At 39.4% G+C, this 23,462-nt stretch overlaps 1 protein-coding gene across 1 annotated transcript in view; it reads left to right on the top strand.

Moving 5' to 3' along the window:
• Positions 1-22,086, top strand: part of SPATA6 (spermatogenesis associated 6) — a 38,199-nt gene extending 16,113 nt beyond the window's left edge. Inside the window, exons 10-12 of the mRNA XM_050307299.1 lie at positions 8,946-9,045; positions 12,220-12,308; positions 16,082-22,086. Of these exons, the coding sequence (XP_050163256.1) occupies positions 8,946-9,045; positions 12,220-12,308; positions 16,082-16,262 (370 nt within the window). The 3' untranslated portion in view covers positions 16,263-22,086. The remainder of the gene's footprint in view (positions 1-8,945; positions 9,046-12,219; positions 12,309-16,081) is intronic.
• The last annotated feature ends 1,376 nt before the right edge of the window (positions 22,087-23,462 follow it).

The following is a 23,462-nucleotide window of genomic DNA, read 5'->3' as shown; positions in this document are numbered from 1 at the left end:
TCATCTGCAATAATGATGTTGTTTGACTTTTCCTCAGGTGCTGTTTGCCATCACCTCTCTGCCTAACGATTACAATCCTAATAATATTTCAGGGAAGAATCTCTGAAACAGTGACACCCCAGATTTCATGCTGCCAGTGTCCATCTGAAACAGAGAATACTCAAATCCTCACTGTTTCAGAGGCAATTAGAATCTCAGGAATGTAAATACAGATACATGTCAAGTAGGTTTTACAGGAGGTTCTTGGAAGCCTTTTTCCCTTCTGACTTAGGACTAGTGTTTATAAGGATGTAAGAGTGTGACTAGTGTGCATAACATGCTTGGGCAGCTTTAATCTACTCAGTGTATTATTTTCCAATCTTTTTACTTTATTGACACCCTAAGATTTTTTTTTGTTTGAATTGAAGTGTGGGCCTCTGCAGCAATTGTGTGTATATTAATCGCTATATTTAAATTACTTTTCTTAATAGACCCCAATGGGGTTGGGTTGGAGACAGTTTCTAATACCCTTTAGTTCAGTGGATTTTCATCCCTGGATTAATATTTTGGGCACACTTCACAGCTTCAGTGTTTTATGAGGGTGGAATGGAGGAATTATCAAAAAGCAACAGATGGTTTAATGCTTAAACCCTCCAGTCCTTCAAGAAGAGTATTCCCTACCTCCTGCTGAGTAGAAGGTGTACTTGGTGCTTCTCATGTACATTCAGTTAGAAAGTTCTGGGTTGGCTTTGTGGGAGCAGAAAAACTATGTACAAAGCTGGGCCTGAGTAACCAAATACATAAAATAATTGGGAGAAACTAAGGATTAAGCTGATGTCCTGTCCTAAATGCTGAAGATGTACGTTGATGGCTGGTTCATTCTATGTTTGATCCCCGTTGCCATTGGTACCCCAGGTAGTCAGTGCTTGCAGGGTGCATTTCACAGCCTACACACAGCCTAATGCGTGTTTTCAAAATAAAAAAACTGTCTCAGTTTTTTCTTTAAAAAGAAAAATGACAGATGGCAGGTGGGGACTGAATTTTTAATACTCACAAAGATCAAGTTGGTGTTTTAACATCTTCCTCTGCTTGAAAACTTGTTTGTTAGTTGTTCTCTGTAATAGCGTATCTTGAGAAGTGTTTCGCAGAGATTAGGATGTATCTGGGGTTTGGAGAAGGTTTCTTTGTCATCTTGTCTGCCTCCCCACTCTCTTCTGACAATGTTTGTGCATTAGTTACCCATATCTGGGGAAGAGATACTGTCATGGTGACTTTTTTATCCTTTTTTTTCAGCTGGACTCCTTTTGGAGGGGTTGGGGCTAAATTATATACACATTTTATTTAAAGCTGATGGGTTGCCTTCTGTTGATAGCAGGAAAGTCTTGTGCATTATGAGCTGCTGTTACATGCATAGTAATTTAGTCATCTGCGAGCTAATCTTGAACTTGTCTGAATGTTCTTGCTTTTTCTCTTTATGAGCCCCACTCCGGAAGAGATTTCTGATCTTGTGAAATTATGTTTTTTCTTCTTATTAGAACAAATGTTCTCAGCTCTTCAGAGCTGTAACATCTCTTTACGTAAAAGATGTAACCGTTTACTTCTGTCATCAGACAAAAAATTCAAAGTGAGAAATAAAGGGCATAGTCTAAAAAAATTGATCTCCGTTTCATGCTGCTGAGATAACAATGGTTTTAGCTGATTGTGTATTGAGAGTTATACTTGGAATGACAAACATGGTTCAGAGGTCAACGTTTGGAAATGCATGCAAACACTGCTGTTGAGATCATAGAAATACAGGGAAAATCAGCAGTACTGAAAGTGTATCAGTGTTAGAGTAATTGAAAGAATATGGAGCCTTATCTCACAGCATTTGGTGTTTATTTCCTCAGTTTTATTTTGAATTACAAAGACAAATTGCTTAGCATATCCAGGCTATTTTTTTTACTGCTAGTCAATCCACAGTCACTATGAAACTTGACTCCCCACCTTGACCTTTAGTTCCCTCTTTTCCCTTTCTTTTTCTAAAAAGTAGTGTGAAGTGATGTCTGCCTTAGGAGTACTTCCCAGAGCCCTGCTGTGTAGTTGTTAAGCCACTGCAATACTTTTCAGTGGTACAGAAATTGGGGTCTTGCATAAGGTCCCCTGAACTCTTTTGTATCCTTTCTGGCAGTTTCCAGTCCCTTTCTGTGAGCCTGCCAGAGACACCACAAATCAATCCTCTTCACTTTTTCCCACTGGATTTGAGACAGAAGCAGAACTGATTTACTACTGAACAAGACAGCAAAGTTTTGCATATTTATTTTTCATACTTTGTTTTTACATTTTTCATTATTTACATCACTTAAGGAAAGCATTTGCTGATGCTGAAAGCTGACACTCAGCAGAATGATGTGGCCATACAACCAGAGGTCCTCTCCAACCCAAACATTCTGTGATTCTGTGGTTTTTGGATTGTAGCTCCTGTGCAGACCAGTGGCACAGACACACCCCAGAGTTCCTGCCCACAGTGTGTGACCAGCAGTGTGTCAAGGCAGGTGACTTGCCCCCCAGTCTGGTTGGTTGTGCAGAGATCAGTGGCCTCTTGTGCAGAGATGAGCGTCCTGAATGCTTTGGGAAAGTGCTCTGTTGTCTCAGTGCTGCTCCAGGAGAGCAACATTCAAGTCCAGTCCTTGCTTTCGTGGTGCACATCCCTCCTCATGCGCTCCTAGAAGATGGTGTTTTTCTTGGGGACTTCCAAGCTGAGCCTTCCTTGCAGCACTGAAACCTGCAGCTAAGTACCTTTCATAAAGGAGAAATACTGAGATGGATTCTGTAAGGTCAAGAAGTCCTTTGAACAGAGCTGTGTGCTGGCACAAGAGAAATCCTTTTCTCAAGAGACCACAACAATCATAGGAGTATTTGACTGTTTCTGTTATGTGAGAGGCAAAGCTACTTCTCATACATTTGGGATCAAAGGATTCTTTTTCCTACTCTGGAAAGAGCACGCTTTTGCTTTTGTTTCCAGAGTGAAGTGCAGCTTGATGTCTTTTTTCATGTTCTCCTGGTTATGCTGCTGATGTGTGATCTTACCTACTATAAAATCTAACAAAAGCCTAAGTTCTCTTTGAAGTGAGAGAGAGGTTAACTGTCTGGATCAGATGCCCTTCTGTAATATTCCTCTATTGTTTAACTACCATATTTTTATATTATCTTTTTCCAAGTCCTAGGAAAAGAGCACCATGAAGTAAGATATTGCTAATGATAGATATAATGATAGATAATAGATATTAATGAAATACTAGATCCTACATTAAGTCCTTGAAAATTCCAGTTATCAGAATTTTTTGCTTCAGTGATCTTGAAATGTGTCATGCCAGGATCTTGGGGGTTAGTTTTGTTGCACAGCAAAATCCAAACACAGGTAGTTCACCTTTAGAGACTGGCAAGCATCCTAAGACAGGTTTTGCTTCTGTGAGAGCGTATGTTTTAAGTGCTGAGAACTTTCTACTACAAAGTAGAACACTGACAAATATTGCAGACTTTTTAGGAAAAAAGCTTGCTCTGAGGAGAGGCTGCAAACTAGGTTTCCTGTCTATTTCTAGCCATTTAAGAGTCATTATTTCTGATTTTTGGAATTCAGTTTGTTAGGAAGGTTGTCCTTATATGGTTTGTGTTTATCAATCTCACCTCTTGGGGAAGTTTACTTATTTTATATTTGTATATCCAGTTAACTTCTGGAATCAACACTTGAAAATCAGTTATTTCATAGTATATTCTGCAAAACTGAGCAGTACCTGAGCCTTGTTTCATATTTTTGACCAACATCTGTACTATTTTTCATCTTCATTGGTTGGTTTTGCTGCAGCAGTAAGTAAATTCAAAATTGATTGCTGTCAAAGCCATTTTGTGTATAAATTAATAAATTCAGAGAAGATAGAAGGTAATGGAAAAGCTTCCAAAGAGCATAAGGAGGTGCAGCCAATTTGTGACATGCTAATGATTTAGTACCAGAACGGCTTCAACCTTTTGGGGGCAACTGCTCAGCTGGAGTATTGACTTCCATTGAACTCTCAGAAGCTGTCTGCCATTTAAGTTTCACTTTTTCCATGGAGATGATGTATAAGGGCTGGATATGAAAAGGAGAGAAAAGAAAGCATTTACTAATTTAAGTACTCAGCACTGAATGTGTCACTAAGGCTTCAAGGCCCAATTGTAAAACAGGGCTTTTGGAAGTAAGAAAAACTACATAGAAAAGGTGGGAAATTTTTACCTTTTTTTTTTTCATTTCTTACTGAAGAGAGAGAGAGCAAATTGGTACACAGCTAAGCTATCAGCTTCTGCTTCCAGATATTTAGGCTTCTGTGCTTTGATTTAAGGCCTTGTCTGTGTGGTGTTGTTTCTGCTCCATAGTAGTGCTGTGTCATTGTGAAAGGAGCCTCCCTCCTCCACTGCAAATATTGTGAGAGTGTAGAGGGGTTTGTGTTGGTATAACTTCATTACAATTCAGGCTGGTATATACCAAGGTAGACTCTAAAACACTTCAGAGCTGCATCTGCACTAAGGTTCATAGCCATTGGTCATTTTAAGGAAAAGCAAAACAAAACCGTGTCCTTGACTCAGCTGCCCAGAAAAACTCTTTAAATGTAGCCCAGCTTTTCTGTTGTGCCTCCATACAGGCTGGTGTACACTGCAAACTAAGTCCATTATACTGAATTACCACTTCATGTCCTCTTAAATGAGAATCAAGCGACTTCTTTCCTTACTGTGAATGTTGAATAAATGCCTGCACAGGTACAAAATCTGGGAGAGGTGTTGTTTTGTTTTGTTTTTTTTTAATTTCAGAATTAAGTATATTTGGTTTTGTTGACACTCTCTCCTGTTCCATGTGTAAGTTGTTGCAGATCGTGGTTTTTTTCAGGAGCTTTAAGAGCCCTTTCTCCCTCTTCCCCCCAGTTACAGTAGCGTTCTCTCCGTTTGTGAATCTGGTGCTACAGGACTTCAATCATTGATTTCCGTCCTCTGATAGTTTGTCCTTGTATGTGGTTTTGCTCAGCATGAAGTCTGTGTCTTTGAAGCTGATGAATCCTCCGTGGAGGCCACATGCACCGAATCGTTCACAGGGCGGGGAGGTGCGATGGGGGGGGAAGGGGGTCACGATAGGCATTGCAAATATTCCGCAGCAAGGCTTGTGCATTAATTCTGCTGATGTGAAATGTATTAGTATCTCCTGCTGAAATGTGATATTAACGTTTTTGCCGTGTGCAAGTGGATGATTGGATTGTCTGACATTTAAAAATTCCTATTTATTACAGCTCTCGAGTTTGCAAGCTGCTGTTTGAGTAGAGTACATGGGTGGATGTATCCTGTTTGTATTTCTAATGGAGTATTTCATCCTAATGGATAAAATTACACATGAAAATAATCTTTAGTACAAAATCTACACTGTCTGCCTGGTTTCTTTTCCTTTTTTTTTCATCATGGTAGATTTTGTCTGTATGACCTTAAAAAAATCCTTATCTCATAAAAGAAAATAAATGCCTTTAGTCACATTACAAGGGAAAATGATTCTGTTTCCTTGATCAGATTCAACACAGCATCTTTGAAATTAATCTTGAAAAGTTCTCTGATTGATCTGGCTTTTTCTAGGTCACTGAGCTATATTTCCAAAGTGTTTATACAATCTATTGGAATCAATAAACAATTTAAACTGATGTAACTGCAGAATGTTTGCAAGTCCCAGGGAAAATTGAAAGTATGACAAAGAATACAGCTGTAGAAGTTTATTTCGTTTATCAGGACAAACAGTCATTGAAATGAAATGACTTTCCTTTCAGCACTGCAATATGGTAGTGACACCTTAATCACATAAATAAGTAGCTAGTCATTTTAAAGAGTCGTTACTGGTGATTTGGGGCAAATGGAATCCCTTTATTTATACTCCAAGAAGCTGTGCTATAAAACCTGTTTTATAAAGTATTTCCAATAGGAGAGTTAGAATATCATAAAAAGGTTTCACTTCAGATTATAGTTGTTCCATTTCAGGCATGATTTTATTTTAGTTTGTGTTTCGGTTGGTGTAAATATTAACGTTAAACATGGATTAGACTCTATAGTTGTTACTAAAATTAGACAATAAAAATACTAGAAAAGCTAATTAAAAAGAAGCTGATACCGTTTTTAATCACACTTAAGCTTTTGATTTTATTTTTATTTTTTGGAAATGAAGTTTGGGGTCTGTGTGAGTGGCCAACGTTTGTTATACCACAGCGCACACTAGTGGATTGATCAATAAAATCACCTGGAGAAAGAAATTTAATAGTTCTTGAATTAAGTACTTAAATCTTCTTCTTCTTGCAGACATGGCCATGTATTTCCTAACTGAATACAATAGCTAGCTGCGTTTTCTTTTACATTACAGGTAAATACGTTTACCTCCAAGGATATTTGTAAATTTACGGTTAATAACAATGATCTGAAATCTTACATACGAATTTCATAAAATTTATTTCCCAAAGGCAATATATTCCAACTTCTCTTCTCAGAGCCAGCAACCTGAATGTTGGAAGAACAGCAGCTGCTGTATAAATAAGAGAAAATGCCATGACTTCATGGGTCTATCTTTTATTTGTCAAATGGGAAATGACTCACTCTTACTGCATCTAGGATGCAGATTTTTAAACATGCATTTCAGAAGTCCTTTAATATCAGTAAATGTTGTAAATCCTAATGGGAAGTCATAAGATGATAATAATACCACTCCTGCCCCTTTCCTTTTCCTCTGTTCTTTTTAAAAAAAAAATTAAAAAGAAATTTTTTTTTCTAAAGCACAGGTGGTGATAGAGAACATACATTGTAATGCAGAACATCAAACTGGGTTTGACTACCCTGGGGAAATGAATGTTCCTGCCTGCTTAAGGGACTCACACTTCTGTCTCTTTAAAGGCCATGCTTTTCTCCTCTTCACAAAATCCACAAACTATTTTACTTTTTAGAAAAAGTTGCGTGAGGTCTTTCAGTGCAACAGATCACTGGATTCCACTATGCAAAAGAACTGTGCAGTGTGGATTTGCCATACATGCTCTTGGGCTTGAAATTAATTGTAAATGCTCAAGATGCCAATACAAGTGTTATGGCCAGTCTTGTGAAGATTCTTGCCTGTAATGATCCAAAGATAACTGTTAAAATCATTAGAAATATGGAAATACATCCCCCAATGGGTTATATGTTTTATCCTTTCAATATTGTGTCATTTCTTGGCACCCATTCTTGAAGAAAAATTGAAGCATTAACAAATAGATTATTTGATTTAAGGACATTCATAGATAATCTGAGAACAGTGGGGCTGTTTAGAACCAAGAGATATTTTTGAAAGATAAGCAACAATAAGTGCATCTAAATAAGTTGATTAAGATAGAAGAAAATAGAAGAAAGATGCTCAAAAGCAGAGGACTGGTCACTTTCTACTTATATTTCAGTCTGTCTCTCTCGTAATGGAAGGGATGATCCAAAAGATTGCAAAGAGTTCCCTGCCCTTCCTGTAACCTTCAAGGCAGTCTGGCACATCCCATTTTCAGGATCCTGCTTCCATTAATTTTAACATTGCAAGGCTGCTGTTTTGTACTGAAGGTTTCTATGTGTACTTGGCTTGTTCTTTTTGGAAGGAGCTGTACAGTTCTTTAGCTGCGTTGAAATTTCTGGAGGTTTGGCGAAGGTGAACTAAGCCAGGCACGATCAGACCGGGGATTTGAGAGTGATAGGCTGGATAACGCAGGGAATGTGATAAACTAGAGAGAAGAGGGCAGGAGGACTTGCAGTGCCAGTCCCACAGACCCGCTCAGAGCCCACTGAGGAATCTCAGGGTTCAGAATCCTGATGTTTCTCCAGTGCATTAAATTTGTGAAGGCAGCTGTCAAAGCACTGTCGCTGTTCCTGGTGCTCCTGATCCACCCAGGGTATGGCAGCTCTGCCCTGCTGTTGGCTGCTGTTCCATGAGTTGGGATTGCAGTGGCATGGCTTTGCCAGCTCACAGCTTGCCCAGTGACCCCTGTTCATATGATGATACCGTGTCATGAGTTTTTATTTTCTTGGTGCAAAGTCAGGTTCTCAGAGGTTGGGAAACACTGAAATGAAGGGGCACAGTCTTCATTTGGCACCCAGTTTCTATCCACTGTGATGACATTGAGTCAGTAAACATTTTATAATTTTCTCCAATAATTCTCTTCTTATATTGATGTCCCTTTTTTAAAAAATACATTTTTTTAATGTACTAACACGTGGTTGGTGTGTAGATAATTCTATTCTTAAAATCTTATTTGCCTCCCTTAACACACTGAGTTGATATGAAATTTCTGGCAACTTCTGAACTTCCTGAGAAGGATGAGGAGTTTTTTTTAGTAAAATGGCAAAAAAATGTGATCCAAAACATAAAAGGGTAAAATCTAAAAGTAGCTGTTAGTTTCAAGTTACTCATACCAAGCAAGCAACCTGGTTTTTAATGTAAAAAAGCAACTTAAAATGCAGTTCCTCTTATGAAATATAGACTTTGAATTTGCAGTCCTCTAACTGCATGTGTTCTCCAATTTGCACACATCGGGGTTACCTTCCTGTTGATTTTTTCCAGTGAAAAGAATTTCATGTGTGCAATACTTCCTTTAAAGGGAGGAAAATGGAACCTGATCACTGGGAATATTACAGCTTTTCTATTCTGTAGGGACAGTACTCAAGTTACAAAACTATCAACATTTTCCATGTTCTGCATCTTCTGTTGGTGTTGTGGCTGCATACTGTTTATGTAGTGCTTTGAAATGTTTCTTTTCTCGTACCCCAGAGGAGAAAAAGAATCAAATCTAAACACTGTGCATGTTCCAAATAGGAGGAGGTAATACATGCTTCATAATTACCAAAAAAAAAAAAAGAAATCTGAGTCAGAAGCATGTTTGAGCTTTTCAACAAGAAAACATTTCTTCACTTTGTTTTTCTTCTTGCAGGTTTAGCTCTGGTTGGCCTTCACCAGCAAATGGAGATGAGATCCATAAAAGAGTGAAAAATATTTTAAGGACACACAGTGCTAGGCAGCGCCTGATATTTGTAAGTAAGACTGCAAACACAATCCTCTTTTTTCTCCAAAATGGCTGAGGAAGAAAACTGTGCCTACAGTCTTGGGTTTATTATAATGTTGTCCTCTGAGACAGCCTTGATTGTAGAAATATGGATTTGGTGTGTGAGCTGAACTGTTCCACACTGATTTCAGTAGCCTCCTGATGTGTAGCCTTTATGGGCAACTGGTACCTCTCATAGGTTACCGAGGACAATTACATTTGGGTTGGGTTTTTTTTTAATCTGGTTCTCCACTTCCAATTTAAGCAAAAAATATGTTACAGATGTGTACAACGTCAAGGTTAAACCTGTTGTGCAGCTGCACATCAGCAGCTGCTTGTATCCAGCTGTTTATAGAGCTAATATTATTCTTCAGGTGTTTGGTTTTTTTCCCTAATTACCTGGCTTTCAATGAACAGAACTCTTTCTCTAATGAGATTACGCCCAGGATCTGAATATTTTGTCCTTGATGAAATTTTGAAGTGTGGTTTAAGGCAGACAAAACATTTTTCCTGTTGTGATTTTGAGAAACGAGGTTGTGGCACAGCACAAGGCAAATCATTGTACCAACTGAACAACAACATTGTTCACCTGCAGAGAAATGAGGGTCTTCAGTGCGAGGTGAGGTAAAAGAAAGTTAAGATAAAAAGGATGTAAAGATGAGAGGTAGGTAAGATTATGATTAGGAGCTCTGGTGAAACTATCATGTCCCCAAATTTAGCCATGTTGGGCAGTTCATTGTCTCACCTCCTTCTCACTTAATCTGATTATTTTCTCATTTCTTTCCAATCTTCATTTTTAGCTTAGTTGTTTTGGGTTTTGTTATAAGCTCAGAAAAACCTTTCCTCGTGCATGCTAAGGCTGTTTGATCTAGTTCTTGCTGTACTTCCCTGAGTTTGTATAGGAATGTTGTGATTTTGTGAGCTGCTGCCTCTCAAATAGAAGATGTCCATCACATTTCAGAATAGGCACAAATCATGTAAAATGCTTCTCTGATGTTTCAATGATCTTAAGATAACAAATTGGATTTCATGACAGTCCAGCACCTACATTTAATGAAAGTTTGCACAGCCTGAACTATCTCCAGTGGTCCTTGACTACTTTCCTTGAACAGCAGACCATGACTTTACGATAAAAGATTTACTAGTTTGTTATGAGAGCTGGATGGTTGGTTACACGGTCTCTCCATACAGCTAAAAAGACTGTGAAATATAATAATGGGTAAAGGAGAATTCAATCAATTTTTTCCTAGTTACTTTTTTTGCTTATATCCTTTAAAAGTTCTACTCTAGAGTGACTTTTACACACATACGCAGCAATTCACTCATTACTGCAGTACTGCACAAATGCCCATGACTTTGCAAACATTGTGTTGGTTTCTGCCCCAAAAAAATCTGGCTCTTAGGGTACTGGGTCTTTAATTACCCATCTGGTCAGAGCAGTGCTGGTAAGGACTGTTTGTCTCACTCCATTTTCTTCCACTGAGCAAAAGGAATGGGAGGATGCTACAGAGGAGTCTTGTGGTGTTTGATAGTTGTGTGCAGCTGACTCGTGAATGCTGTGCTAACAGTGGCTGACCTGATTAAAAAAAAAAAGACAAAAAATATCAGTTCTCCTTGCAGTGAGTACTGTAAAATACACCAGGATTGGTTGTGCTTCTCAGATGGCCCAAAATCTGGGCTGCGTTGCTGCACAGTGGGTGGATGAGGTAAATGGGTCATTTTTCAAGTGAGGGAATAGTAAAGCAAGTGTGCTCACAAAGTGGCGAGCAGATTTTGGCTCCAGTCTAGAGCCTTGTCCAAACTTTGAAAGGTTAAAAAGTATCTCTTATTCTGTTTCATTCCAAAGAACCTAATGCTAAATAGCCATTCCCAGAAGCACCCGGCTGTGCTTTCTGAAATTTCATTTTCATAGTGCTCTGTAAAAATAGTGTGACTGGAGCTCTGCTGCAGATTCCTTAGGGTGTCCACTGTAGCTTTCTGCTGTGACATTCTGACAGTATCGTAATGTTTCCATCTTTTTTTGCTTTCCTGAACATAATTTGCCTCCGGCAAATGCTGCAGAGTTTTATTTACCACTGTACCCCATTTCCTCTTCAGTGCTTTGTAGTCTGTGACTGCTGAAGGAAGAGAGCCTTCCTGTTTACAAACACACTTATTACCTTGTATTTCACCACAATAAATTCTCTTAGGTTTCTCCTCATCCATACACCTGCTGTTCAGCTTGCTCTGCATCTTCTTGCCATCTACCACTATATTTATTGTCTTTTCTCCCAGTTCTGTGTTACCAGCAAGTGTGATTATTTTTACTGCGCAGTCTTTTTTCCAATTATTTCTCCTATAGCATGAAAGATGACTTTGTTTACTAATCCTTACAGCAATTGGCTTCTGCTGAAAGCATCACTTAGTATCACCTCTTAAGTAGGGTCTTTGTTCTTCAGAGTAGAGTGAGCTTGGTTGTGTGTGGTGGAATTTCTACCATCCCATCTCAGGTGAGCAGCTGGCTCCCTCCATGTGAGGTGTTTTGTTTCTTACTTACTTAAGAGGGCAAAGCTGGGTTAATTAATGTCTAGATATCACTTGGAAGGTAAGACTGCATTCTAACAACTCCTGAGAATAGCACTGAAGGGTCATTAAGAGTATCAGACGTTTTTTAAAGTTGAATAGATGTGTACTCAGCCCTGTATATGGAATCAAAGTATTCAGATGTGTAAAATGCCTCTGTCTGGTAAAATGCATGAAATGGATAATGAGAACTCATTATGAATCATAATAAGTTTTAGGTTCTTTTTCCCCTTTTCTGCAAGAAGCAAAAGTAAAGCAATGGGCAGTAGGTTTCATAGCATTTTATCAACATATTTGTTGGGGATTATTGAAGCTTGTGCTGTCTGCATAGTACTCTAGATCTACACTGTCTAGAAATTCTTTCCAGTTTATTACCTTAAAATTATTAGCTGAATTGTACTGAACTTAATTAAAAGTGTTCACAAATGGCATTTGGCTCATTACACTTTGTCCCTTTCTCCCCCAAGAAATGTAAGTTACTTTAATAGTCTTCTAAATGGAAAGAAAGTATTTTTGAAATGAGATCATTGTAATCAGAAACCAAGGTAATGAGAATTTGATTTCTGGGTTTTTTGTGGTTTTTTTTTTTTTTTTTTTTTAGGATGAGAGTAACTCATCAAAAGGAGACTTGACTAAGACAAGAGAATCTTCACATAATGCACCCTTTTCCATGAGTGAACTGCAGAGCAGGTATGGAGTTTTTCTCTGACCAAGACAGAACAGTCATACTCAATATTGCCCTTTAAATGTAGCTAAAAATTTCTCTTCCCATTTTAATCTGTGTCATATATTGCACAAGGAAAAGGCTTCTGTAGGAGTTAGTCATACCAAGCTTTTTCACCTAAAAGCAAAATGCAGTTAAAATATAATTATGCCTCTGATGTTGTTTTGGCACTGTAAGTGCCAAAGCCAGTATAGTCTTCATAAAACACTGATTTTGGAACTGGACTGGGTTATAAAAGTGATTCTTAGGCAGTAGTTTTGGGATTTTATCCACTAGAGAGCAAATGTCACTTTTAAAATAATTGATTGATTATTTGGGTGGTTTTTTTTAAACTATAGGAGTGCAAAAATAAATTGAAGCTTATTTATTAATACGGTTTGGGGCTGTTGCATTGATTTATTCCTTTTTTTTTTGTTTTTACTCATGTGGAAAAAAGAAACATTTTCAAAAAACACATCAAATTTATATACCGTAGTTTAGTGATTCAGCATGTTATGTCAGAAGGTGTCTTGAAAACCTGAGCTCTTAAAAGCCTTGTTTATTTAGGTTAATTACTGTATGTACTCCTCACATATATGACTAGGATTTCATTTCAATATTAAGACACTGATTGAATTGATTTTGGGAACTTCTGTAGCAGAAGTCATCAATCTTGATGTTCTCTGTGTGTGCACACAGTATTTTGTACAATGTTTTTGGTACTTGTTGGAGGAAAGATACTAAGTAATGTAAATCTTTTCTGAGCTCCTGTGGCTTTTTTGGTTTCCTTTATATTAAGGGAGAAACCCTAGAACTGTGGTGCTGTATTTGAGGGGCGTTGCCACTAGGAACGAAAAGGTTTTATTTTGATAATTAAATGTGACACAATGTTTTGCAAGGAAGGCATCCCAAATGACCACAGTAATACCACTGAAAGGAGGGTATTTCAATATGGACATCATAGTGAACTTCTGCTTGCTATTTGTAGGCTCCAAAAAGTTCATTTACGATTTGCTGGCTGTGTTTGCAGCTCCTGTGGTTTGTAATCACCTCTGTGCAAGGGATCTAGTTACTCAGATTTTCATATGCATGTGAAGCTGCTGCTGCAGTTGTGTATCCCTGTACCTGTGCTCACTCCTGTATTCCACATGTAGCCTTTTTGCTCCCTTTCCCTTTGTCCTGACAGCTGGTGCAATTAAATTGTGTAGGATGTGTTTGTGAGAGAGAAAGTGCAAGTTTTTTGTTTTGAGGCAGCTCTGGGACTTTGAGATTGATGCTGAAACTGCAGACCATGAAAAACTGAAAAACAAACCCTAATACTACAGAATCCTGGAGTGATGGGATATGAAATGTGGCACTCAAGTTGGGAAAGGATTGCTCCTTGGGTTTAGAGGCCAACAGCACTGGGGATGAGACATAAAAGGCCTCGAGGACAGTCTGATTGCTGAGTCTTTGCCACAGTGCTCATAAACAGGATACAAGGACAGAGACAGAGTTCATGGGAGGACATGGTACTGTCGACCAAATTTTGGCAGTAAAGTAGATGGATGATTGAAAACCACTGGGAGTAAGGAAAAGGTCTGTGTTTTGTGAAATATTTAGTATATGATTCACTCAGAAAAGAACTTCTGGGACTCTTAAAGGAGATGTATGAGGGAACAAAAGCATATGACAGGTATTTCAGAGCAGGGAGTTGCGTGCAGAAATCCTGCTGTTAATATGATTTGTGAGTGTAATTCCCAGATTGCTTAGCTCAGGTCGTCAGCTGGTTTCCAGCTGAGACAGGAGGACTCTTCCCTTGCTTGGCTGTATCTTTGTCCACACCAGTGCCAGGTATCTCATGCACAGGGACTGGCTAAAGGAAACACATACAAACACATCCCTCCAGAAAGAGAAGGGAAAACTAAGTTTATGTCTTCTTATAAGTCTTTGTCAGTACCAGAATAAGGAACTTGTGCAAGTTACTGTTGGGTTTTGAGTCTTTCCTTTACTGCAGTGGTTGGATTTTGAGTGTCTCGGGGGACATTCAGCTTTTAGGAGAAGAAAAGGCAAGCACAGGGCTGCCTGCAGGAAATGGGTTCCAAGGAAAAGAGTGTCAGAGCTGTTTGTTGTAGAGTTACAAGTGCCACTCCTAGTGCTGTGCTTACTTGTTGGCCTCAGCATTCTCCATCAGAGTGAGGTACCACGAACTGCAGAAAGGAGGAGGTGAAACTTCAGTTGTTGATGAGTCCCCAGGGCACTGACTTGTCTGCATTTCACATAGGCCTGTATAACTTCTCTATTGATTTTGCTGTTTGGTATGTTGGTTTCTTTGTGTCCAAACCGTGAGGCACAGTTCACTAACAGTTTTAATTTGCTTCATGATATTGACTGACTTTCAATGTTGGAGCTTTTCTGAATAAGTGTGAAAGTGGCCTTTCTCCCTTCTTAGTATTGGAGCCACACACAGGTCTTGTTTTCATTGGTACAGGTTGGCATCACCCTACTATTTGAATGTAAGAAATCTAAAAGCAAAAGCTGTTCCTTCTTTTGTTTTCCATGGGATAGTGGACGGTTAGGGATGTGAATTTAGAAAACTGATCTTATATTTTCTTCTTCTTCGCTTTCTGTTTTCCATTCTTCAAGGGAAAACCTTGTGTTTTGATGCAGCGAGGTACAGGTGTATTTGTGGGTCCTTTGCCATAAGGTTTCTTTCAATTTTGCTACATATGTTGGCTGATGTTAACTTGAGGACAAAGTTTTAAGTACTGGTTTGGTCATAAAAGACACTCTCATTAATAAATTATATGTATATAAGAAGCTGTAAAGCTTCCCTGTAAAATGTAATCTATTCCCTAAGTGAAGGTGGTCACTGTAAGCTTCACATTTCCAATCTCATTTCCTGGACTGAGAACATTCACAAAAGGCTGAAGGTAACTCAGTCCTAATTTTTAAATGTCTTAAGTGCCTAAATCTCTGAGCAGACATGAAAAACGTCACCTCAGTAGTCATTTTTTGCTGATGATTTTTGAGCTGCTGGTTTCATGCTTTATTACAAGGAAATTGCTCATTTAATTGTCTGACACAATCCTTTGTTTTGAAAGTATCGAGAGGAGGCAAATAGTCATGATGTTTAGATATGAACGCTTCAGACTTGTCAGTGTTTTGTAAAGATTTTCAGAGTATAAATTTCACTTCATAGGTCTAGGAAATGATTTCTCAAAGCAACTGAAAGATGAGCCTGTGTTTGTGTTTAGTATTAAAGCAGTGACACAGAAGATGGGGGTGTGGATGGAAGACTTGATTGCCACTATATCATAATGTATTTGGTGGAATACTTATTCCAAGACGCTTCCCATAGAGCACTTTACAGCTGCAACCACAGCCATTTAATATACTCTTGATAGATTGTCTTCATATTGAAATAGCTCCTTGTGGTTACACTTTAACCTTCAAAGGACACAAAAATCCTACAGTGTTGCTCTTGCCTAGTCACACAGCCTACAAAAATACAGCAAAATTACTGCATGTTCTCAGAAAATTAATTCTCTTTCTGTTTGGGAGGCTTTATAAAGCATACTCAGGTAAATGGGGGAGAATTTGTGTGAATGAATAACTTGTGGTTCCCATTTCTTAGAAGTAGCTGCAGTGCAGTTTTTGTCTCGTTTTGTAAATGGTAATATGTGCTTAGCAGCTCTGCATTTGTATTTCTGCTGGGTTTGTGCCTCTGATTCCTCTTCCACATCTTGATCATTGTTTCTTATCTGCTTTCCTTTGACAGCTCACCAGTGCAGCAGAACGCTCCTGTTCCCTTGGATAATGGTGAATATTGGTCCAGCCGTGCAGCTGTGTACAAAGAGAAGCCTCACAGAGCGATCTTTGAGGAGAGTCTCGGAAAAATATACAGAAACATGTACCAAAAAGTTGCTGGCGCTGTTTCAGACCAAAAAACACATTCCTGATAGCAACTCACCTGAAAAGCGCACAGTACACAGTGTTCATATTTGTAACTAAAGCTATTTTTATATAAGAATATTTTTACTCTATTTTTAAGGTGCCATTAAGGGTTTTGGAAAAATGGGGTTTTGGCCTGGGTTGACATCAACATCCACCCCCCAAAACAAAGGAACAAAAAATCCCAACATCAAGCTCCTCCACGGTTAAGCAAGATGGTGTTGCTCCTTTGAGACTATAAAAATAGAGTCATTTGAAGATTAATAGGTATGCTGGACATTCCTGCCTGACATCAACTCAGGTTTCAGCTGCAGCCAGTTCTTATTAAATAACTAAAACTATTTAGTAACATCAACAGAATTGGTCGATGAAACAACCCATGCTAGTGCTCAGAGAGGAGTCTAAGGGGGAAGGTGAATGTGAGTGGTGTTTTAAAAGCAACCCATCTGGGACAAAGGGAATTGTTTTCTAGAAAATTGCCTCAGAACTGTTTATTTTAGAGAAGGGCAGAAACGCTGGTACCGTAGGACCTATCGGCATGGTTTTGAAGTGGTTTCAAGTACCTTTAGCAACAAATATTCTAATACCTTGAAATTTTAAAAGAGACCCTCCCAGCCCAGCAGTCTTTGTATCAGATGAAAGGTCATTTTCACGCACCCTTTGCATTTGAAAGCTTTCAGGTTCTCCTGAATGCAGCCATGACATTTGCCAATATACTTGTAATTTTTAAAATTATGAATAAGAAAGGAGGGTGCAGGGGGAAAGACTAGAGCTAGTCAGCAAGCTCCTTGTGTTCTGTACAGGCCTTCTGAAATTCCTGCATCACAATCCCACCTAATTTGGAGCCTGTCCTTCCCAGTCTGCTGGGATCCTCTTGGCAGAAATCGCTTCGTTTTTGCTAAAGGCCACCAAATGTTCATCAGCAGTTCGATGCTTTCCCCGGGGATGGAACCTTTTCAGCCTTGCATTGAGCAGATCCCACATTAGCAGACCAGGGCAAATTGCCCATCTCTTGAAAAGCAGAATGTTTTAAAAGGGCAAGAGTGTCCATCTCCTGCTTCCTTTCAGAAGGGGGGAAAAAACAAATGCCTGTTCTGGCTCCTTCCCTGTCTGAGCGAACAGATTCAGTTGCAGCGATGCCATTTTACCTGTTATGATTGGATAAAGGATAAAGCTGGGAGTACAGATGGCAGAACATATGACTGTAACCTGCCAGCATGCCTAGGTAAACAAAAAGTTGGTCTTCTCTGCCTTCCATCCTTTAATGCTGAGACAACATAATTGATTTGAGAAAGCAGTTGGTGAGCAATTATGCTGGTGGGAAAGCACGTTGAAAGGCTGTGTGCTTCTGTTTCAGGAAAGGGGACTCTCAGAGGAAGTGTCTCACATATAGACATTTCTATTCCCTGTAACTGTTGAAGCAGTTGAAGTGGATTAGCACTGATAACTTCCTGTCCCTGATGCCATCTAGCACATTAGTGCTTTCAAAGGGCATTAGTTGCACAGTCTTATGCTATGGAGAAGTGTGGAGTCATTCTATGAAGTAAAAACTTCCCAGGCTGTGCCCCTGCAGGCTTGGTGGCCATGGAGTGTTGTTCTACCAGTACCTGGTGTTCAAGGACCTATTCCTGTGATCCCCTGTTAGTCCACAAAGGAATAGTTTTCTTGCTATTCAGGAAAGCAGGTATATTGAAATGGATCCTAAACAGGTAGGGCAGATTCTGAGAGACACTTTCCAAGCTTTTGGTTTAAAAGTAATCTATTGAAATCTAAAGGTTGTTGCAGTTTCCTGATTATGTTTGAGCTGTAAGATTCAGTGTTATTCTCATGGTATCCTGCAGTTTTCATTCAATATTCTCTGTGTATTCCCTCCCCAGAGTCACAGTCAAGTAGAAGTTACAGTCTTCTGAAGATTGGCTGCTCCCCTTTGGCCTGATCTGGTTCTGTGACATAGAAAACCTGTTCAGTTTTTCCCTCCCCAATAATCCAGCAGATTTTAGTCCCTGTTTGTTCGATGTGTAAGAAAGCCTGAATGCTGAGGCTTCGGTTTTGGGGGTTTTTTTTGAGTAGATGAGTAAGGACACAGGGCCTTGAATTGCCATGAATTCAAGACACAGGGAGAAGATTAGGAAGGTTGGAGGCCTTGTGAAAAAGCAGAGCAGTGTTCTCAAGGGGTCCACAGGAATATCTGGGGTGTGTCTGTTTAATTCCCCTAACTAAAGAAAGGAAGCATATGATAATATGTCAACCTTCAGTTTTCATCATAGATGAAAACACTTTCAGCAAACGTGAAAACTGGATGGGAGAAAATAGTGTTGTCTCCTAAATTTTGACCAGTATGAATATTCTCAGTGTAGCCTTCTTATGCAACATAACAACAAATGAAGCAGACAGACTCTGAGTGTGTTTGGCCCTGGTCCAGCTGTGAGGGGAGATGGTGTGTGTAATGTCTCTCTGAATCAGCTGCTGCAGGATATGTTTCTCTCTTGGGTCAGAGTCATTCCACAGCTGATATGCCGTGATACAGCAGTGTTCCCTTCCAAGCACCGTGCTGGAAATCCAGTTCAGTTGATGGAAAACTTTTCCCTGAAATGTGACTTAAGACCCAAATTACTCCAATCTGTCCATAAAATTTGCAAACCACTTTGTTTTCAGAAGCACTTGGCCCCTTCCCTGTTTGCTGAGCTAACCCTGCCATTAATACACACACGAGCACGGCTGTTCCTGTGCTACTGCAGCGTGTGATAAGTGAAGGTTCAGGCAGTGAACCAACACAGTAATAAACTGTAATTGTTTAGTGCACCTTGCCTTCTAATACAATTTAAATCCCTCCTATCAAATGCAAATTTCTAGGTTCCTAAGTGGAGCTTTAAATAGCATTTTCTATGCTCATTCCTTATCTTTTGCCATCCACAAAGTTGTCAGTGACAGTGGGATGGCAGAATTCCACCCCTGTCATTTTGCCTCCTAAAGGAAAGCTGCCTACTCAAATCTAGAAATAATGGGCTAGATTAAGAGCGAATTAGTGTTTTTCTGTAGAGTCTGTGTCTTTCTCTGCCCTCCCCAAGTTTGTAATAACCCATGAGCATTCTCACCAAAAGCTGTTCAGCATACAGGGATGCTTGCAGGATGCAACCAGTGCAAAATTTTATCACTTTCATTTTAAGAAGTAAAAGTCAGACCCTGCTTCCTGCTTGCTCCCTTCCTTCTCTCCTGTGACTGACTTGGCATAGTTTAGGATCTTGAGGTGGCTTTAGACAAACGACTTGCCTGGGTTCAGTAGAAATGCAAATCCTTTGCTGAGTAATAGTTGCTTTGGAAATCACTCAGTCATTGACCTGTTGTGGATTAAAGGCAGAAACGTCAAACACTTTAATGATTTGCCTTATCTAAGTTTTTGACTTAAAAGAAGAGAAGCTTAAATTGGTCCACTGGGGACAGGAGGCATAGGGATGGCTGGAGTAATGGGAACAGCTTTGTAAGATAGATGGGAAACAGTGTTTATACTCCAAAGCTGAGCGGCTTGGGAAGTGACAAGGGCTGTTCTTTAGATTGTGCATCACATGTTTGAATTTTACTATTACTTCAGATGCTGACAAAAGTGTGTGGGGGAGAAAGAAATCTACCTGTAGGTGTTGGGAATCTATTTTTGGGGTAAAATAACAGAACATTTAGCTCTGCTCAGTATTAAATAGTCTTTTCCAAACTCCCTCTCATTGTTACCTCAGCTGTAAAATGGGGAGTTTGTGCTCTGTTGAAGATTAATTAAATGACTGTGAAGTGCTTTGGGATCCTGAGGTGAATGTTAAGGAATTATTTTATGGAAGCCTGGCTGAAAAGTCCCATCTCATCTCTAGGTTACTAAGAAGGCTTTATTTTAATTTTCCCAGGTTTATTATGTTTTAATCAGGCAATTATTAAACAAGTCTTAATCAGATGTAATAGATTTCTATCCTGATCAGAGGACCGAAAAAGATAATGAACTGCTTTACTACATCTGCTTTTAGGAGCTAATCTTTACAGTTGGCATCTTGCTCAGCTTTTGTCTCCTGCATGATCTGGGTTCATAAACTCACACTGATTGCTCTGATGATAGAGGTGGGGTTAACTATAAATTACTTATTTCATCCTGATATCTTAGTGTTGTTTGCTGTGTGTGCTAACCAGCACTGATAACCTCTCTCTGTTAACATGAGGGTTTGTTCTCATCCTCCACCCAGGAACAAGGGGTGCAGTGGTGTGAGCAACGTGTCAGTGGAAAATTTGGTGTGTTGTGCTATAGGTTTGTCAGAGAAAATAAGTTGGAAGGAATCTCTGCCTTTTCAGTGCGTGTGCAAGGAATAATTTAGTAAATATAATTCTGCTCTTCCTAATTTTTAAGCTTGAAATGTTTTCTGAAACACTAAACTATGCAACAAAATTCTCAGCTCTTTAGCAATGGTCACTTACTGTATAAAGCTGGCAATGCAGAATCTCTGGGTCATAGGAAAGGTCATGATGTTATTACTTCAGTGGTTATGGGGTGTTCATTTTCAGGATGCTGAAAATATCTCAAGAGATTTGTTTAGTAATCAAGGAATTTGAGGAAACTTTTGAATCAATGAAATATAGCCTCTTGGCTAAATTTAGCCTCTTGGTTGAAGCTAAGAGAGAACAGCACTTCTGTGGCTGATCTTGAGCTACCTCACAAACAGGAGGGATGTCTGGCTTAAATGATGGTCTCTGGTAGCAGCAGAGAACTTGGTCTTTTCCCAGTTCCTTTCAGTTTCAGCAAATAAACCAGCGTTGTGAGAAGTGATTGAGAACACCTGATATTCCTGTTTCTGTTACACAGTGAACTGTTAGGCACAAGCCTCCTTGACTGCACTGGTTTCTGCTGCTCTCCCCGTGGAATTCAAAACAACATCAACCAAAGCCCTTAAAAGATGTGGCTGTAGCTCCTTTTATCAGTGTTGGCTTGCCAAAGAGATGCAGTTTGTTCCCAGTTTGTCTTCAGTGAGAGATTCTCTGAAGTGTGGTGATAATTTGTCTGGATGGCAACACAAAGGAACTGTAATCTTTCTCTTTGCTTGATCTATGTGGAGATTGCGCTTTTTCTTCATGTGTATTTCTCTTCAGTTGTGGGTGATTGCTTCTGACTTAGCAGAGAGAATTCTCTGCAGCCTGAGAAGTGGTGATCTGAGCCACCTTCTCACCTCTTCAGGGAAAGAAGTTTGCTGTTGCAAAACAACACCCCTCTTGGTTCATAAGAATTTACTGATTCTGAGGATACAGCACAGAAAGGCGTTTGGGTGACCCTGTAGAGCTGATGCCATGGAATGAACAGAGCTTCACACAGAGTGGGGTGGGAGGCTGAGAGCAGATGCTGAGACTGTTTGATGCTTGGTATGCCATGAATTATGCATTTCTATACCATGAATTATCGGTGTAGAAAATAACCTGTGTAACTCATGAGTAACAAAAGCGCCATTCACATCCCTGAACGGTGGTGAATTCTAGTGCTTGCATTTGTATTGTTACACTGACTTGAATTTTTGGGTGTTTAGCTAATTGTGTTGTACTAAGACTATAGTTGTAGGAACTTCTTCATTCAGTACTCCAGTAGTAAACACTTGCTAAGAGGTTGCTTTCCCTGCTTGCCTTGTTTTCACCACAGTCATCTAGTGTTTACATACATTTTAGCCTCTGTGCCATTTCTGAAGGCTTTATTTGTCTCATTTATGTTTTTGGTTTGGATAATACTTAAATATGAAATCCATCTGGGAAACATATTGTATATTCACGTTGAGGGGTAAAACCAGTTTTTAATTAAAATTTTATACAGCACTTGTATTTCACTTTGTCCTGTTTTATTATGAAACACTTCAATCTTCTTCCTAAAACACATATGTCTTGTGCGTTTCAAGATGTTCCCTGTTGCTCATGCAGAACCAGTTTCGGAGCTCTGTCAGCAGAGTGCCATATGTTCTGGGGTTCATTTAGCTTCTCTGGCATTTGTGTAGGCAGCATATTGGATGTAATGCAGCTCAGCTCAGCTCCATTCTTCTCTTTGTAAACTTGTCAGGAGATAAAAAAAAAAGCAGGGAGAAGGAAAACACTGAATAATACTCGAGTGATTTGAATTATCAATAAGTTACGGGAACGTGGCCAATCAAAATTGAGGTTTCTCGTATGCTTGAGGATTTTCCTTAATTGAGGCTTATGCAGAGCCCATAAAGCGATGCATCCCTCGGTGCTACCCAGTATTACACCCAAAACAAGTGCTGAAGATTAAGATATAACCCAAACCATTTGGAAATGACAAGCATTAAGTGCTCAATTTTGCATGGGTCTGCTAGTTTAAATTAAAAAAAAAAAAAAAAGTGATTATTAGAAGATGGGTGTGTGAAGTGATCATACTCATCTTTGGTGTCCTCTGGCTTTGGGGAAAATAACTCTGCACTCTTTAACTGCCTGGTACTGAAAACAGAAATCTCAAGGCCAATGGTGCCCTCCTGTAAAAAAAAAAAAAAAACAACAAAACAACAAGAAGTCATTCATCTTACCAATCCATTCCTGTTTCTTCCCTGCCCCCATAATCTTGACCATGAACCCAACAGGTCTCATCAGTCTTTAATAAATGTCTGGTGTGTAGGCAGAGCCCTGACTGGTCACTGGTGGTATCCAGGTACCTGCTCTGATCTGCCAAGAGATCTCAGAACCATCTCGGTGTCTGTGACAGAGGCCCAAAGTATTCACAGGGCCAAAGTATTTCTGGGATTCTGTAACTAGAGCTTAAAAACAAACCCCAAAAAACCACAAACAAACCCGAAAGAATAAGAAACTAGCAAAAAAGGAATCCATATTAATCTGTTTCCCCTTTGCTGAGGTGTGAGACTGGAAGGAAAGGGCTGCTGGAGATCACTGTGTGGAGGAGTGGGGAGGGAAACTTCCGCAGTCCTGACCTAAGGGCGGTCAGAAATAACCAGCTGGAGTGGCATGAGTGTAAACCAGGTTGAAGTGACAGGCAGCTCAGCTCCTGGGACTCTATTTACATATGTTTAAAATGAACAAAACAAAAAAAAATCACCTGCCTTTGTTGCCAAGGAAAATCTATTTACTTCGCATTCTGCTCATGTATAAGCTGGAACTTCTTTCACAGGAGATGTAGAAACAAAGCGACTGACATTTCTGCTTTGATGTGAGGCTGAAACTAAGATTTGATTTTG

The sequence above is a fragment of the Myiozetetes cayanensis genome, unplaced genomic scaffold (genome assembly GCF_022539395.1).
Source record: "Myiozetetes cayanensis isolate MyiCay16 unplaced genomic scaffold, myiCay2020 scf12, whole genome shotgun sequence".
In the NCBI taxonomy this organism is placed as follows: Eukaryota; Metazoa; Chordata; class Aves; order Passeriformes; family Tyrannidae; genus Myiozetetes; species Myiozetetes cayanensis.
The sequence above is the reverse complement of the archived record's forward strand: the minus strand, read 5'-3'. Positions and strand labels throughout refer to the sequence as shown.